We start from the raw sequence: 16,949 nt of genomic DNA, 5'->3' as shown, positions 1-16,949 counted from the left end.
GCCTCTCAGGTGCTTTCTGTGCCAAAGGCTTCCATCTACTCTATCAAACAGAGTGACTGCTGGAACCACCAGGCTCCCACATGCTGTTCCAACAATTAGCTCCACAGTGCCCTTATTCAGACAATCTCAGCAATTTCGTGGGGCTTTTCCAAAGGTCCAGCTAGCCATTAGAGTGATCCAGCCATTTCATCTTCAAATGACATAAAAAGTCATACCTGCTTGTGCTCAGCTTTTCACTCCAGAAACTGGTACCAGGACTGAGAGCATGTGGTGCCCAAACACACTGCAACTTGCAGGGGAGCAGCTGGATTCATCACCTGAAGACTAAGCCTTCCTGCAGCCCTTGGGACTGCCAGTAGGTCCCTGCCCAAGAGTTGGGCAGGGAGCACAGGAGATGGAGGGTTCCTGGGACTGAAAGATCCTGTGTGGCTGAGGGGAGCATTGGTTTTGGCTGCAGTTGAGGAGTTTCTTTGATTTTGCAGTCTGATAGGAATGCGAACAAACAGAAGGGCGGTGTCAACCCTGGCAGGAGGGATGTGATTCAGATCCACACAGGCTCTTTTGCTGAAGTGTCAGAGGCAGTGACACTGGGTCCCACCAGCTCCCAGGGTGCAGACCATGGGAGGTGTCCAGCTGCACAATTAACATAGTCCCCTGAGGTCAGCTGTAGGCTTTGGGTGGATCTAAGGATGGCTTGCATTCCTGCACTCAATCAGGCTGCCTAGGCAGTGGCACCAAAGGTTGGTCCTGAACTTTGAGGATCTGGATTTGATCATTCTTGAGCCTGGCTGGTGCTTTTATTAAAGATTTGCCTGTGAGACCATTTCAGCTGCGAGATAAGTGTATGACCACAGTCTGATATTCTCCCTTGTTTGTTGTTGCTGGTTTTTTCTTGTTGTTGCTTTTTTATTTGAAGAGGCTTGTAGTGAATTACAAAAAGAGGATTTTAATTCAGGAGACCTTGATGACTTATTATGCCTTATCGCTCCTTAGGCATGGAGTACAGCTTGTTCTTTTTTTTTCTTCCTCCACTTGTTTATCTCCCACATCTCCTCCTCCACTACTACCACTCTGAGGTAAATCACAAGAACACTCCTCCATTAGAGAACGGCATGGTACTTTTTCAAGTGATTTCACTCAGGCAGGAGTGGGCAAACATACTTTAATCTTTTTTTCTGCTACTGTTTGTTGGCATAAAGTGCCAAGTGGCCCAGGTACATTTCACAGGTACCGGAAAATATTGCTAAAAAATGTTGCTCTTTCTTTATGTGGCCAGTCAGGGACAGATTTGTCCTTCACACACTAAAATCAGTGAAAGTTCATAGGAGTGGATACACTGTTGAAATATTTTGATCATACATCCCAGGAGTCGACTGTTGTCAAATATTCCTGTTGTCTTGTCCTAAATTTATTTTAGAAACCGACTCACAGTGGTTGGTTTCAGTTCTCTGGCCGTGACAAACTTGCAACAGGGCCAGGGCCATTGATAGATCTCCCTTGGGCTGGGATGTCACCTGATTGCTGAGCAGCAGCGAGGCCAGCTGCCATTTCCTGGGTGGCACCTGTCTTTCAATGGATTCCAAGTTCAGATCTCTCTGGTTTAAGTTTTGAAGGTGTTCTGAGTGTGCTTTGCAAACATTCTAAGTGCAGACACTGCTATTGCTGTGGGCACTGAAACCGCCGAGGGAGTAGGGCAAGCAGGAGGCAAGCTGCTGCTCAGAGCTTTGCCTGTCAAGCACAGCAGGCTAAGAGATGGGGAAAGGAAGCAGCAGACCCTTCATTTCAGTCCTGGGGCAGAGATAACCCTCCTAGGCTGTAGGAGGGCTGGCACATTCTGGCATGAAGCACCAGTGGCACTTGCCCACTGTCTAGCAAGGGCAAGTATGTGCATCCCTCTGTTGAGCAAAATACAAAATCCAGCAGTATCTGTAGTTGGCCTGTCTGTATCGCCTTGTACTGCAGGCACTGCAGTCAGAGCAACCCAAGGGACTCTGTCCTGATGTTGGTCATGATGGGGGGACAGGTAAGGATCACTTCAGCTTGACTTGGCTTTCAGTCTGTGCTAAGGGACTTCAGACATCCAAGCTGCAAATGGGAAACTCCTTGAGGAGGCTTCTTGTCAGAGAGGGCTGGAAACCACTGATCCCAGATGAAGTCAGCTGTGCCAAGGGATTTGTATCCGTGGGCTTTTGCTGCTATTGGTATTCAGATCAAATATCTCCAGTTCCAGTCTCAGCCTTAAACTTCCCCTGGCATATCAGACGTATCAAATCTCCTCCCCAAGGATTGACAAAAAGCGTGGTACAATTTAAATGTAGTATTAAAGCAAGTGAATCCTCTGCTGTATTTATTTCAAATACCTTCAAGTTTGCAACCACCCAGTCATCACCTATGCATGCTTCACTCTTTGGGACCATGTCCTTCCTCTGGGCTGTGCTTTAGAGGCTCTTTTCCTGTATTATGGAAAAACTGAGAGCCAGGGTTTCATTTTGTTGTGTGTATCCTCTAAACAAGAAGAGTTGTCAACACCAGCATTTAGAAAAACCCACCTCAGGCTTGTTCACTGAGCTAGCTCCCAGAAGAATAATACACATACCTCCTGCCGATGCAATTATTGTGGCATCACTTCTTCTGACAATAGCTTGCTCCTGCTCTTTAACTTCTCCTAATTATGTCAGTCTTCATCTTACCACTTTCTGGTTTTGCTGTTGGTCTCCTACAAGAGGGTGGTGGCTGGTGAGGGAAGCATGCTACTCGATGCCTTGCCTGGGCTGCACAGGATGCAGCGGTGGCACAGCTGGATGAGCATACAGAGGGTGCTGGTGTGAGACCCCACTTCTGCAGGCATGAGGCTGCACTGCCAAAGCCACCTGGCAGGAGGTGAGACCCTTGTTGCCAGTGGCTGCAGAAAATAATATAATGTTGTTTTCCTCTCTGAACAGATGTCAAGAATTACCTGCAGCTGCAAAGCAGTGGAAGGCGGGAAGGACAGCGAGCCCGACTCATCAGCCCCACCATCTATCTGCCCCAGAGTGCTGTCTGCATGGTTTTTCAGTACCAGGCATGGGGCAGCAATGGGGTTATGCTACGGGTCTGGCGGGAAGCCAGCCAGGAGCACAAGGCACTGTGGGTCATCACGGAGGACCAAGGGGAGGAGTGGAGGGAAGGTCGCATCATCTTGCCAAGCTACGACATGGAGTACCGGGTAAGATGCTCAGGAAAGGTGTGATAGGCCAGGTATACATCTACAGCATCTTGATTTCAGTGTTTCAGAGCCAGGGCCCATTCATCATTAGGGACTGTGGCTGTTTTCATTGTGTTTCTCAAGTTACCATAGTAACTAAACGACAGTGTTTGTTATTCTGAGAGTGCCTGTCTTCTGCACAGACTTGGGCCTTTGTTCAGCCTGTTGCCTTTTATATTCCTCAGATCTCCCACTTTGCAAATACTCTCCCTTTTTTTTTTTTTTCATTTTGTTTTGTGCATTTCCTCCCCCTCCAACTAAAGGTCATCAGATAGTCTGACCAGAGGCAGGCGTTCAGCTCTAGGGAGCAAACCCTGCAGCCAGGAGAAGTGGAAAGCTAGGAGGGAGCAGAGCCAGCTCTTAAGGGTGTCAGCAAACAGCCATTCTCCAGCCTCAGCTGCAAGTGCTGACATGGGAGAAGGAAGAGGGAATGTGAGCTCATTTGTAATTCCACTTCTCGGATACCATAGACCAGATCAGAGGGCTGGGTACAGTGCTGTGGGATCAAGGCCCTGTCCCACTGTCAGGAGGTCAGTGGAAGAGAAGGGGTGAGCTGAAGGGAGGAAGGGAGCTGTGCTGCTCGCCACAGCTGCCTGAGACCCTCTGGCACAGCTGTACCAGCACCCCGTGGAGAGGCTGCTGCTTCCAGGAGCATCTTTGGCATGGTTAGCCCTTCTGGGCAGCGTGATGTTTGCCAGGGAGCCAGGGCTACTGTTGTCACTTGCTAATGAGCATCAGCACAGCATCCAGCACTCTCCAATGCAGAAGGAAATGTACTTGCAGGCTTGAGGCAGCATTTTAATGACCACCCTGCTGGGGAGCCACGCTCCAGCCAGATCCCAGCCCTGATTCTGACTGGGAGGAGCCGCAGCTGTCAGGCCACTGACCCCTCCAAACTGCTGCTTCCCATGTGGCTTGATGGCCCAAGGTTGGGACCCACAGCTCAGACACTCCATCCCCTGCACAGTCAGATGCCTAGCCCTTCAGGGAGGTGTCCTTGGCAGGCTGATGTGGATCTCAGGCACCCCAGATAAAAGGGGGCACCTAATATGGGGAGAGGAAGTTTGTGAAATACATAGCCCTAGGAAATTATTTGGACCCTTAGAATCATAACATCACTAAGGTTGGAAAAGACAACCAAGATCATCAAGTTCAGCTGTTAACCTAGGCACCACCTTGTTCAGCATTAAAGTGTATCCTCAAGTGCCACATCCACATGCTTCCAGGGATGGTGACTCCACCACTTCCCTGAGCAGCCTATTCCAGTGCTTTGAGAGTAGGCGTGGAGGTATAAAGCAAAAGCTTTGCACTGGAGCTGCATGGCTAGTTTGCATATATGGGTTTGGCTTTTTAATAAAATACCAGTAAACACAATATGCCTATATAAGAATGATGGGCACTGGCTGACTACTTTGTGTGTTAAACATGAATATATCAGCATTAGCTGAATAACAGCATCCTTATGTAAATACTGCAAGTGTCTCCACTCAGCAGTTCTTAGAGCTAACGACTCTACTTATTTTCGTAAATATATTTTGCCTGTGATTAAGTAGGAATAAATTGACCCTTCTCCTCTAACATTTCAATACTTCTTATGTAACGATGCTGGGAACATCACTTTATGGTTAATGTAGCCGTGCATTTTGTGTCCTTCCCTTCCTTTTTCTGATCATAGCCTGGTTGATACCATGGACCAAAGCTGCTGCTGCTGTAACTCAGTGTTATGCCACTTGAACCATTTGTATAAGGGCCAGGGGGGTTCACTGAGTCTTTATTCCTTATGAGAAGTGCTTAAGTGAACAAAATCAAGCCAAGTGCTGCCAGGTAAAGATCTCTCTGCCAAACCCGTCCCTGCACATCAGATTTCCCTGGGGTAGGGGTGGCAGAGGCAGGGCAAAGAAGCAGGACTAGACTCAGGTGATCCACAGGTATGCAGGGATTTCCCCTCACTTTCCCTTGGGAGCAAGCAACCAGTCTCTGCTTCCCAGCTCAGCATTAACATTTCTGTCCCAATTTCTCACAGATTGTGTTTGAGGGATTTATACGCAACGGCCACTCAGGAGAGCTCGCCCTCGATGACATCCGGCTCGGCACTGACATCCCGCTGGAGAACTGCATGGGTATGTGCTGCCTCCAGCCATGGGGTCAGGGATGGCGGTGGGGGAAGCTGGGGCTGGAAAGCCTTTGCTCACAAGGTGTCAGTGGGACACCTCTCCTCTACTTGAGTTACCAGGAGTTTCTGGATATCAGCTGGGACATCCCTTGCCCATTAAAGAAATGAGGGGGATTCAGTCTCTGGGGGACAGGAGCTCTGCCTGCGTTGGTGTGAGAGGAAGGAAGCACGTCTCTGCCATGCAAAGCCAAAAGAGCAGCACTAACAGTTACTGGGGACTATTCTGTGTGATAAGGACATACACTGAATTTAAAAGGAAAGTGCTTGACAAAAGAAACCAGCTGTCAGTCAGCATTACATGCTTAGAGGGGCTGATGAGTTCAAAAGGAGTCTTCTCTAACAAGAAAGAAAATAGCAGAGGGGTTTTACAGCAATGTTAACAGAATAACAAAAGAAATTTTTGTCCTAGAATTCACTGTTCCTCAAACCAGGCCAAAAGCCAGGTGGAATAATTCAATGTAAAAGACAGAGAGGACTTGGGAAAAAAAACAAAAAAGAGCAAAAAGATGTGTCCAGCAGTTTGCTGGTGGAGCCACGTCCCTACCCTTTTCCTCTAGCTGGCATGTCCATGCAGGCACTCTGATAGCTCTGGTTGCCATTTAGCTTGGGTGTGGATTTAGAGGTATCCTAGTGGAGCATGGGACGAGCAGTATTCAATTAGTGGGATCTGTGCTGAGATCCACCCACAGTAACTAGGTCCTACTCTTCTGCACGACCTGGGGAGGCATGTTTTACTGCTAAACACCTGCAAGGTGTTCGACCCATCCTGAAGCCAATGGAAAAAGTCAGTGGAGCAGAGCCTCTCTCCCTTCTGGGCTTTGAAAGGCCCCATTCAAGGAAGCTGCTCTCCTCTCCCCCACCAAGGAAGGATCCCAGTGCCTCCTTACTCAAGCAGGACAAACGCTCTCTTCAAAGAGGGGTTTCTCAGGGGAGGAAGCACCAGACAAATTGTGATTGAGAAAGGCTGGTCCCATGGCTTGCCATCGTGTGCAGGCAAGCAATGGCAAAAATGGTGCAGTAACCAGGATTGATAATAGAACAGAGGACTAGGACTGCCCCAGAGATGCTCTTGAGTGCTGAGTCCCAGTTTCTTTGATGCTTTGAACTCTGCTGGTCTCCCATCTGCCAAAGGAGCTAATACTTCAGATGTCAAATTCCCTGTATTTAAGGCTTTACTGTGGTGGTTTAATCCCTTGCCTTCTATGGCATTAAAGAGAAGCAAGACCAATGATTAACACTAATAGCATTTCCTGTCTGACTTCTTTTGAGCTCAGCAATTCACCTATCTCCAGGGTTACTGTATCTTGGGCCTCCTGAACCTAAAGCTTAATATTTCAAAAACAAAAGCATTAATAAATTACAAAGTTTCAAGCATTGCCAGCCCTAAAAATAACACCAAACTGCTACACAAAATTATTTTTCCCAATCTAGGAAGTTGAATGTGGATCTTATAACCCATAAGGAACATTTGTTTCAGATCATTTCCAGCAAAGGGCTCCCACTGCAAACTTTAACATAACTAAGGGGTCATTTCCGATTTCACCAAAATAATAATGAAATGGTAGAGATGCAGTGCTGCTCTCTCTCTGTCAGAGCCGTGAGAATAGCTGACTCCAGCACAGGCTACTGTCTTTTCAAACATAATCTTTGGAAGTAATCTGACTCCTTTTTAGCATGAAAGAACGCTAATAAGTCAAAATAATTTTTTCCTTTGACAAATGTGTCATTCGCATTTTGAACCCGAGTGATGATTTCCTAACACTCAGTCGAGCCAGTCTGCTTCTGTGACTCACAGGCATAATGCAGAAGTAATCTAAAAATAATCAGAAGCCTATTACTTCTGCGAGAAAGTAATCAGTAGTAAGTAGCGATTATTGCTTTTCAGATCCAGTAATTTGTAATAGATTACTTCTTCAAAGTATCTAGAAAGAAGAAAAAAAATCACTTGCTTTTGTTTCTTGTCACTGTGAGATGGAGAGCAGCATGGCATCACTGCCCAGAAGTAACATAGTTCCCATGTGAATAAGTGCCAGAGTTGAGCCAGAAACCAAACCACTTTGGGAAATTTAGGGGGTTTCAGGGTTTCATCACTGGGCCAGGTGAGGCTTTGTCATTGGATGACTCAGCCCAGCCAGAATGGATCCAAATGACCTTCAACCTCAAGATATATTTTTCTCTTAAGTCTGTGTCTGAGTCGAAGCTTATTGCGTCTGGCTGGTCCCCAGCTGAGCCGGGTTTCTCCCTGTCCTGGTGAGGTTGGCTGGTTCTCTGTGCTGTTCCCATTGAGTGGCTTCTGTGGGGCACAGCCACATGCCTGCTCCACTTGGTCACTGCAGATCAGTAGAGACATGAACGAGGGGCCTTGTGTGTCATACTCCCCTCTCTAATACTAGTTTTTGTTTCTCCTTTGCAGAACCCATCACGGCTTTCCCAGGTGAAAACTCGTACTTTCCAGGTAAAACTGCACTTCTCTCAGTGGTTTTATTCTGTTGGCATGGGCTTTTACATCGAAGGAAAGCAATGTGTGTGCTTGTACAAACAGCAAATGATCTGAGCACTGAAATGGCAAGTGTGTACTAAACCTCCCCCGCCACAGCAGCAGGAGGTGGCACCCTGTGAATCCTGCTAGGTGACAGGGCAGGCAAGCAGGTAAGTCCCCCTGTCTTGGGACTGAATAGCATTAGGAAACCATCACAAGAGGCACTCAGCCTCCTGAAGAGCAGCTAAGCTCAAAATGGGAAAGCTGAGGAGTAGTTTTCAACTGACTTAAATGAAAAAAAAAAAGTAGCCAATTAAAGTGAAATCTGGTGGCAGTAACTCACATTATTGTGAGGGAAGGTGGTTCTCCAGTTCATAGATGGTCTGGCAATGGTGGTGTTTGACATGCTGGTGAAAGAAGGTGGGACCGGTCTGCTTGGAAGGGGAAAGGAGTTGGGAGGTAGAAGTGGGAGAGCAAACTGCCATGAGGAGCTCTGAAGGTGACAGTCAATAAAAGGAAAACAAGGTGAAATGGTGCATTTAATAGCTTAATACTAGCCTGGAGCACAGAAACCAGCATTTCTCTGATCAAACCTACAGAGTAAGAGAAAAGGTGAGGAACTCTGAAAAACTGCCTTTCCCCTTAAGCAGTCAGTAGGGATGCTGTTTGTCTTGCTCTGGGGTGGGAAAAGCTATCTGCTTTTGCAGAGAAGATGAGTTTAGTCTGAGGGGGGTTCCCTGTGTTTTGATTTTGGATTTTGTTTTCCTGCCTGCCTTTTCAGCAATGTGTCTGAGGGTTTTGTTGTGATGAAGAGCAAAGTTGGGGCTCCCCTTAACTTTAAAGTTGTTTTGTCAATTCAGTCATCATGCCCTTTGCTTTTGCTTGAACGTGATGTCTGTACTCTTTCCCTCCCCTACTATGCCGGTGAACTGTAAGGTATGGCTGGACTCTACCCTAGAAGCAACTGCATTTCCGTGTGGGCAAAGCTGTCTCTTATGGGGTATGTGCACTGGGATCTGTGGCAGTAAAGGAAAAGTAAACAGACTGAAGTCAACTCCATCCCTGGGGATGCAGGCTGTGGAGTGTTGCCAACGTGAGGGACAAGTGCAAGGTGTAACACTGTGTTTTACAGTCATACCCATACTGTAACATCTAGGAATTTAGGTTTGCTTATTTATAGGCTGCTTATTGATCTGATATTCAGGCTTGTGACGTTACTGAAAAGCTGCTGCAGTATTCTCAGCTGACAGTTAAAGCCTCACAACCCTTCCTTACTTACATCGTTGCTCTGTGTTCTCCTAAGCCTGGTCTGGTATCTATTTTGTGAACACCATCCTTGTCTTTTGTTACATGTGTGTTATCTTCAGTTTGAACCTCTCTCTGGGTCCTCACACTGAGTTTGTTCTAAACTGCTGCTAACTCATGTTGTTTCTTTTTCCTTTCACCCCCTGCCCTGCTGCCTATGTGCCTCCATTTCCCCATCGTATTCCCCAGGGCACACTGGCTGGGTAACGACAGTGAGGTCCCTGAGCAGCACGGGCAGATGCTGTTACAGGCACACCTCCCCTTCACACTGGAACTTGCCAGCTTGTTCCAGTGGCTCCTGCCCATTCCTGGCTCCCTCAAGGACATCCTAGGATTGGTCCTAACAGGGGAGCAATTGCAGCAAAAGGTTGAGAAGGTTTCCCTGGATGACAGGCAGGAATGGATGGCACAGAGGGATGGAGTGACCTGGGAAACAGCAAAATGCAGAGGGAAAAGATGAAGAAGTAAGACTGGAGGCAATTACATGATAATAATTAAAATGAGGGAAAGACAGAGATGCCCAGCAGAAGGAGAGGTAAAATGAGGGGAAGAAATCCCTGGCTGGATAAAAAGGAGTTGGAGAGGAAAGACTATGCAGAAATTACTGAGATGTTCTATAGCCCCCACCCCTGCAATTACATGATGAACTGACAAAGTCAGATGCCATTAAAAATAATAGCAAATCCTTCCTCTCCTGACTTGTGAGCAAAGCTGAAAATATGCACCTTACAGGCTCCAGGATCACAAGGCAAATAATAAGAAGAGAACTGCGTAGGTGGAATACGTTTCAACTAGTGGGTCGGGATCTTACAAGACCAGTAAGTGTGTTTAAACTGTGCTGCATTTGAGAGTTGATGCATTTCACCCTTAAAGAAAGGGTATAACAAGTGTCTGGAAGCAAGGAATTAGATAAATACCAGGCTAAAAATAAGAGATGTATTCCAAAGAATGTGGAGGCAAACCATGGGAAGAATTCGCCTTTGGGACTGGTGGATCACACCAGGTATCTTGAAATCAGATATCTTCCTGGAGAAATGACAGGTGGCAGTTATGGGGTTGAGGCTGACACTGATTTTGTAGCATTCAGATTAGATGAGTGTAATACTTGCTTTCATCTGTGCCATCTGTGAAAAGTCCAGCTGTGTTGCTTGTCCACAGCAGTTAATGTCAGTGATTTCAGAAAGGAATATTACCTGTGACACGGAAGTGGCAGAGCAAGGCAGGCAGCCCTCTAGGAGGCTCTCTGGAAAGGGTTTTCTCCTTTTCTTCCCAAGATGACTTATGCTTTTCCTTCTTTTGGGTTTTGATTCTTGCTGCAGAGCTCCAAAACTGATCCCTGTAGAGTCTTCCCTATTGGAAGAGGATGGGGCTGTACCTGGACAGGTGGGAGGTGTGAGCACCAGCAGCACACCCACACGAAATATCCACCCTGGAGGGATTAAATCCAGTTTCCATTGACTGGTGTCCCAAGCCATAAACACAGCAGCCACAAACTTGACAGCAACAGCGGGAGGCAGTTCTTTATTAAGACAAGAGCACTAGTGAATAAATGAGGAAGGGCAAGAGTGTGTGTGTGTGGCGGAAGGCAAAGGGGAGTGGAAAAATTATTAAGTTAGGAAGATGGATTTTTTTTTCCATCTCCCTGAGCAATGAACTTTTCCACTGATATAACAGAAAACTTGCAGAGAGCATTAGAGCCAGTAAAAACAGAGCAGATAACATCAGTGCTGTGTGCTGAGTGGATGGGCAGCTATATTTAGTGGCTGGCAATGTAAGGAAGAACAATCATTAATGTTGGGAATTGGCTTCGTTAGGGCTTAGAGACAACTGAGTGTGATTCCTTAATGACTTCAGTTGCTAAATGAACTCTCCAGACTTCTGCTATCTCCTCAGCAGGGCCATGCAGTGCGGAAACGGGGGCTAAGGAAGGGCTCATGCTTGCAGCCCTGGCTGTTGCACAGGGACATCTGGAGTGGGTCAGGGCTAAGCAGGGGTTGGCTTCCAGCTGCTTTGAGATCCTCAGGGATCCTTCCCACAAGCGGGATCATCTGGGGCGCATCATGCTGCTTCCCTCCATCCCCAGGCAGACAGCGGTGCATGGGCAAAGGGCAGACCCCCCTTTGTGCTCCCAGTCCTCTGGTGGACAATATACAGCCATCAGGAGGAAACCTTCCTCCTGCTCTCTTGAGACTCAGGAGCTGTTGGCATCCCTGGCACCTGCCCCCTTTCCCCACCCCAGTTTCCACTGGTGGGGCCTGGTGCATATCAGTGGTGTGAGAGGCTGTTCACCCATAAATCTCTCGCTGGAGCAAGGTGCTATGTAAGCAGTTGTGTCACTAAGTGTAAACACAAGTGGCCTCTACACAGCGAGCAGCCCCACAATCTTTGCAGGGGTCAACCCTGCACCCCGGTGCTGTCAAGCACAGGCAAGGTGTTGCTGATCCATTGGGGATGGTGGTGGGTCACATTTGGGTCTGGGGCGGCTTGCCCAGCTGGATCTGTGGTGGGTTATCAATGCAGCTCAAGGCAGCATTGAACATGCTCAGCCTCATAGGGAACAAGCAGCAGCCCCCATGGGGTGTCCCACACTGCCACCCCCCATAGAGACAGGCGAGGGGCAGCAGCTGCTTGGGGAAGTGCAGGGATGTGCTGCTTTCATTCCCCCCACCAGGGTGGCCAGTGGAGGTAGAGAAGGAGGTCAGAGGGCTGCCTACTCCCTACCTGTGCCATCCCCAACACACAGCCCACCCTGTATCCATGTTCTGCAGGTGCCGTTGGAGGGCAGGAGGGACAGGACCACCCCCATTCCTGATGGCAAGGGGCAGCTGGGGTGAGATGGGTCGAGGGTGGCATATCTGGCAGTTAGCCTTCTCCTGAGACATCCGAATTTCTTGCCTTCAGTGACAAATATGTGGGTGGTTCCCAGCCTCCTGCTCTGTAAAAACAGGATTTGTTTTGCCTGTGTGGGTTTTTTTTCTAGGTTTTGAGGGGGTTTTTTGTTGTAGCTATTCATCTGGGTGAAGTGTTCATTCTTATTTTATACTCCCTGTGCCCAGGTTTTGAGGAAAGGGGAGGGAAAGAAAGCCTTGTGAGTGGCAGAGGAACGATCACTTTGCCTAATCTCCTGTGCTCCTAGCAGAAGAAAAGCCATCGCCATCCCAAATTTCCAGCCAGTGGCTCTGCTATTAGGGCAGTGTTTGGAGGGGAGGGCAGAGGGTGTGCTGCAAGATGCCCTTGCTGCTAGCAAAGCTGAGTGCATCCTGAGCTGTTTTGTATTTTCCCCTTGGCATCCTCCAAGTCTGCTCAGGAAACCCAGCTGGGGTTTGGTTAGCACAGAGCTCATTGATATGCTGACACCAAACCCAGCAGCCCCCAAAGTTCTTCTTGCCAGCACCTAGCCCGGGGGCTGCTCCCCACAAGCAGGCCAGGGGCAAGAGGAGAGGGTGAGCAGAGTTCGGGGGTCAGTGTGTCCTGCATCAGAGCAAACCCTTCAGAGAGTTCCCTGGGGACTCCAGTCCCCTTGAAATAGCCAGTAAATAAATGTGGTGCAAAAATATATCTCTCCATAGTTATTTACAGCTTTCTCCCACGAGTGTTGCTGGGGAGGTGAGAGCGGCGTGTGCAGGAGCAGTAGCGCAGAGCCGGTCGCGGGCCGTGGGCGTGAGCCGACCCCGGTGCTCGGTGCCTGCAGAGCCACGTGTGTGGACATGCTCTGTGGACAGGTGGTGAGGCCCAGCGTGTCTGATCAACAGATGTGTGCTGAGCTGTCCCAGGATGACCTGGGAAGGGAGAGCAGTGCCTTGTAGCCATGCCCTGCAACATACTACAGCTGCAAGAGTAGGAAGGGTTGACCATCACTGAGCTGAGGATGGGCACTGCCTGCCCTTGGATTCAGGGGAGGCATGTGCTTTTCCAGCCCTCCCTAGACATGTTGCTTTACCAGCATGAATTCATAATCCTGGCTTGCTTAAGATGGAAAGAGCATGAGTTTCTTATATGAGTGTTGGGTTGAATTTTGCAGCCCGTGCCATGTAAATAATTATAACCATCCCTTCACACTTTAAAAAAGAATAAGGAAATCTGTAGGTCTGTGAATGGGGCACCTACTGAGACTAGATCTGTGTGCAGAACACTTTCAAACAGAGATCTTCTTCTCTGTCTTTTCAGTAAGAACAACAAATGCTTCTCCTTGTAATCTCTTTCCCAGTCTCCTGTAGTAACTTCCTTGGCCATCTGAGATTATGCTTTTCTTCCAATTAGGAACATGATGTGTTTTGTCACTGCTTGACAACATCTGCCATGTGGAGACAAAACCAGGTGGCTGATCTGGAGATGGCCAAAAAAAAGAAGGGAAAAAAACATTTGTTGGTGCCAGAAATAACAGTAATAATAGCGTGCATATGGAATTTGTATTGCAGTCCAGGCAGCCTGATTAATTAAAAGGGAAGAAAAAGGCCCTTGAATATGTGGGCTCAGCAAATGCCAGGCTGTGCCCTCCCCTAGGAGCACGCCCCATATCCGGAGGCGGCTGTGGGACCTTGTGTTGCTCCGTGCTGTACTCTTGAAAGCATGTGTGTTTCTTTTTATGCATCTGCATGCCTCCCACCTAGCAACCCTGTTCTGTGTCTCCTCCCCAGGGGCAACCCTCCTGCCAGGGACCGAGCCCACAGTGGACACGGTGTCAGTGCAGCCCATCCCAGCCTACTGGTATTACGTTATTGCCGCCGGAGGTGCTGTTGTGGTGCTGGTCTCCGTCGCGCTGGCCCTTGTGCTCCACTACCACCGGTTCCGCTATGCGGCCAAGAAGAGCGATCACTCCATCACCTACAAATCCTCCCATTATGCCAACGGGGCCCCCGTGGCCGTGGAGCCCACCCTAACCATAAAACTAGAGCAAGACCCCAGCTCGCGCTGCTGAGAGCCGAACAGGAACAAGAGAGCAAACAAAACACAAAACAGACAGACAGACAGAAACTAAGACTTCAAATACGTTGCCTCAGTTTTGCACTTTTTTCCTTACCTAACATATGTGTGAACTCTTAGACATCTCCGTCCCTTCTCCGTCCCCCAACCCTCCCCGAATCTTTTACAAACTAAACTAATGCTGCATCTTGGATTGCAAGAAGAGACACACCGCCCCTTCACTTCAGAAGTGAACACTCCCTTTCGATTACTTTTCAAGGAGTCTTGGGGTGGGGATTTTTTTTTTGTTTCGTTTTGTTTATTTGGGGAATATTTTTTGTTGGTCAGCTTCTTTGGTTTGTTTTGGTTTTTTCTCCTCCCAGTAGGCAGCCTGCAAGGGAACTTGATGGCGAGCCTGGAAGCTTGTGTGTGAGGCTCGTGCGCATGCGTGCTAAATCTGTGTTTGAGAGTGTGTATGGGAGTGCGTATGACTGACTGTGTATTTAGAAAAAGCCCCTTTTTAATTTGCTTATTGTTGCTTCTACTTGCACAGGGAATGCTTTTTTGTTGTTGTTAATTCCCCCCCTCCCCTTCCCACCTCCTCTCTGGAAGGTCTGGGATGTGTTTATGGTGAATGTCCTGATTTGTTTACTTGGGGAAGAGAGCAATGCTTTTTTGTTGCCTTATCTAGCTTTGGCTGGGTTTCTTGTTTGATAGTGTTAAATGTCTTGGGTGCAAATTGAGAAGAGGCCAGGCTGGACAGTAGGAATGTCCACCTCAGATGGCTAGAAGAATCCAGAGAGGTCCATAGATGTTCAAAAAGTAAGATCTCTACATCTTATTCTTTCTGCAACCAACATGATAACACAGCCATTGTATGGAAGAGGGAGGGGAAACCCTCCTCTTCCCCCACCCACAAGTGAATCTATTTGAAGTTGCCTTATATCAGAGAAGCTCATAATGAATGTTTTGTTTGTATATGTTAAAGCCAGCCTTAGGGTAACACATAGACTTCAGCAGGTCTTAGTGGATGCTAAATACTGTAGTTTCTTGAGAATTGAAGGTTTATTTATTTAATAAGTATCCTCGCTCTGGGTGCTGATGGTTTTGCTTTTACAGGGGGAAGGGGGAGAGGGCTCCTCGTTTTTCTGCTAGAAATGTTCAAGGGACAAGTATAGTTCCCCTTTCTGGGTTTGTTTTTTTTTTCCTCTGCCCAATTCATAGCTGCTGAATCATAAAAATTGCCAGTTGACTTTCTAGAATATCAGTTTTGCGTTTGCTAATGTTCTGCTTCTTAGAGTGCCAGTAACATCTAGCAAGCAAAGCCCAGCCTGTGCGCCTGGGGGGCCCAGCTATTGCTGCTGCTTAACTTGGGAGGCAAGGAGGAGCCTCCACATGCCTCTGACTGTTGAATGGCCCAGCATATTGTAGTGGAAATGCCTTATATAAATTACTGAATGATGACATGCAAAAGTGGTTTGAATCGTTAACCCTAATCTGTTTGCAGGCAAAAAAAAGTACCTCCAGTGAGCAAGGTTCTCCATCTTGTTTGTGTTCATTTGTGATCAGTGATCAGATTCCCTCCCCCCTCCTAAACTTGCTAGTGCCCATCCCTCCTTTGCCCATGAATATTGCATAAGATGAATCAAGATGAGCAGCTCTGTTAACTTCACTGCAGTCTTGAGCTTCCTTTTGGTCTGGGAAAAAAAAGTAGAAATACAAACGGTGCTGTGCATAAGTGGTATTGGCCCCTATGGCAGCAGAACCCTATCCCCAAGGGATCTCTGCTCATGGGGGTGTCACTCTCCCCCACCTCCTTGCCTTAATTCATGCAGCCAGTTTCAGCTCTCCATGCTGTTTCCACAACAGATTTCAGTGGGACCCCCTCAGCTGCAGCAGCAAGTGTCTAAAACATGCAGGGAGTGCAGAAAAAACCCAGGGTGATGTGCCATGGTGAGCACACTGGGGTGGTGGGTGCTCGGGGCAGCCTTGCACCTGGGAGCCGGGTCCAGCTCCTACAAGGTTTTCAAGAGCAGCAGGGACATGCCTGTCTCAGCAGGGCCAGAAGGGACCTGGGGAGCTCCTGTCACTTTAAAGGCAGTACCATTTAAGGGTGCCTGGAGAGGGGCTTCAGGGCCAGGGTGCTTTCATCATGAGCCTCCTCATCACACAGCACTGGTGTTGGGGTGCATATGGTTTGGGATGTGAAATCCTGTCCCCCTCAGCCAGCTGCAAATTAAAACAGATGTGAAATACTGGCATGCCCTTGCTGCATTATCAGGTCGGCATAAGCCATGTCAGCAGATGATACTGTCACATTTCCAAAGTCAGTTCAGTCTCCCTCGTTCAGATGATCTCCTCACTTTGACCAAGTTCACCCTTATGGACTTAGCAAGTATGCATTGGCATGTCAGAGAGGAGAATGTGGCATCCTGTCCTTCAAACCAAAATCACCAAAGACAAAACAGAAGGTCACTTCGAGATTTTTACTCCCAGTTCTCCCCTGCTCCTCAAGCCCTGACATCCCCAGCGTTGCCCAGTTGCCTGTGTGTGAAAAATATCTTGTGGAATTTTGAAATTCTTTGAAGATGTATTGTGTGGAATGTAATAAAATGATGATATTTTTATACAAATATCTGGGGTTTTTCTTTCTTCTTCTTTCTTTGCTAATGAGAATGCTGTTGATTGAAGCAAAGCTGAGTTTCAAAACTCCGTGTTTTCTTTTGGAGCATCAGGGCTATTTCTTTTAGCAAAGTGAAGCTCCTGTCCTGTGCAGACTCAGCTCCCTGCAGCACATCTGCTGTGTGCACCCTGCTTTGCTGCACTCAGGATCAGGCCATTAATAG

General features: G+C 47.9%; 1 protein-coding gene across 3 annotated transcripts in view; it reads left to right on the top strand.

The window, feature by feature from the left end:
- Nucleotides 1-16,949, top strand: part of NRP2 (neuropilin 2) — an 88,658-nt gene that overhangs the window by 60,300 nt on the left and 11,409 nt on the right. For 2 of the 3 annotated variants that reach the window (XM_018071766.2, XM_018071765.2), the window contains exons 13-15: nucleotides 2,943-3,205; nucleotides 5,268-5,364; nucleotides 7,831-7,872. In XM_018071766.2, the coding sequence (XP_017927255.1) occupies nucleotides 2,943-3,205; nucleotides 5,268-5,364; nucleotides 7,831-7,872 (402 nt within the window). Of the gene's footprint in view, nucleotides 1-2,942; nucleotides 3,206-5,267; nucleotides 5,365-7,830; nucleotides 7,873-13,838; nucleotides 16,737-16,949 lie in introns of those variants that run through there. The other variant, XM_018071767.2, reaches the window with a different exon arrangement.

The sequence above is a fragment of the Manacus vitellinus genome, unplaced genomic scaffold (assembly GCF_001715985.3).
Source record: "Manacus vitellinus isolate BGI_N305 unplaced genomic scaffold, ASM171598v3 scaffold_20_pilon, whole genome shotgun sequence".
NCBI classification, from domain to species: Eukaryota; Metazoa; Chordata; class Aves; order Passeriformes; family Pipridae; genus Manacus; species Manacus vitellinus.
This window is presented reverse-complemented; position numbering and strand designations above follow the sequence as displayed.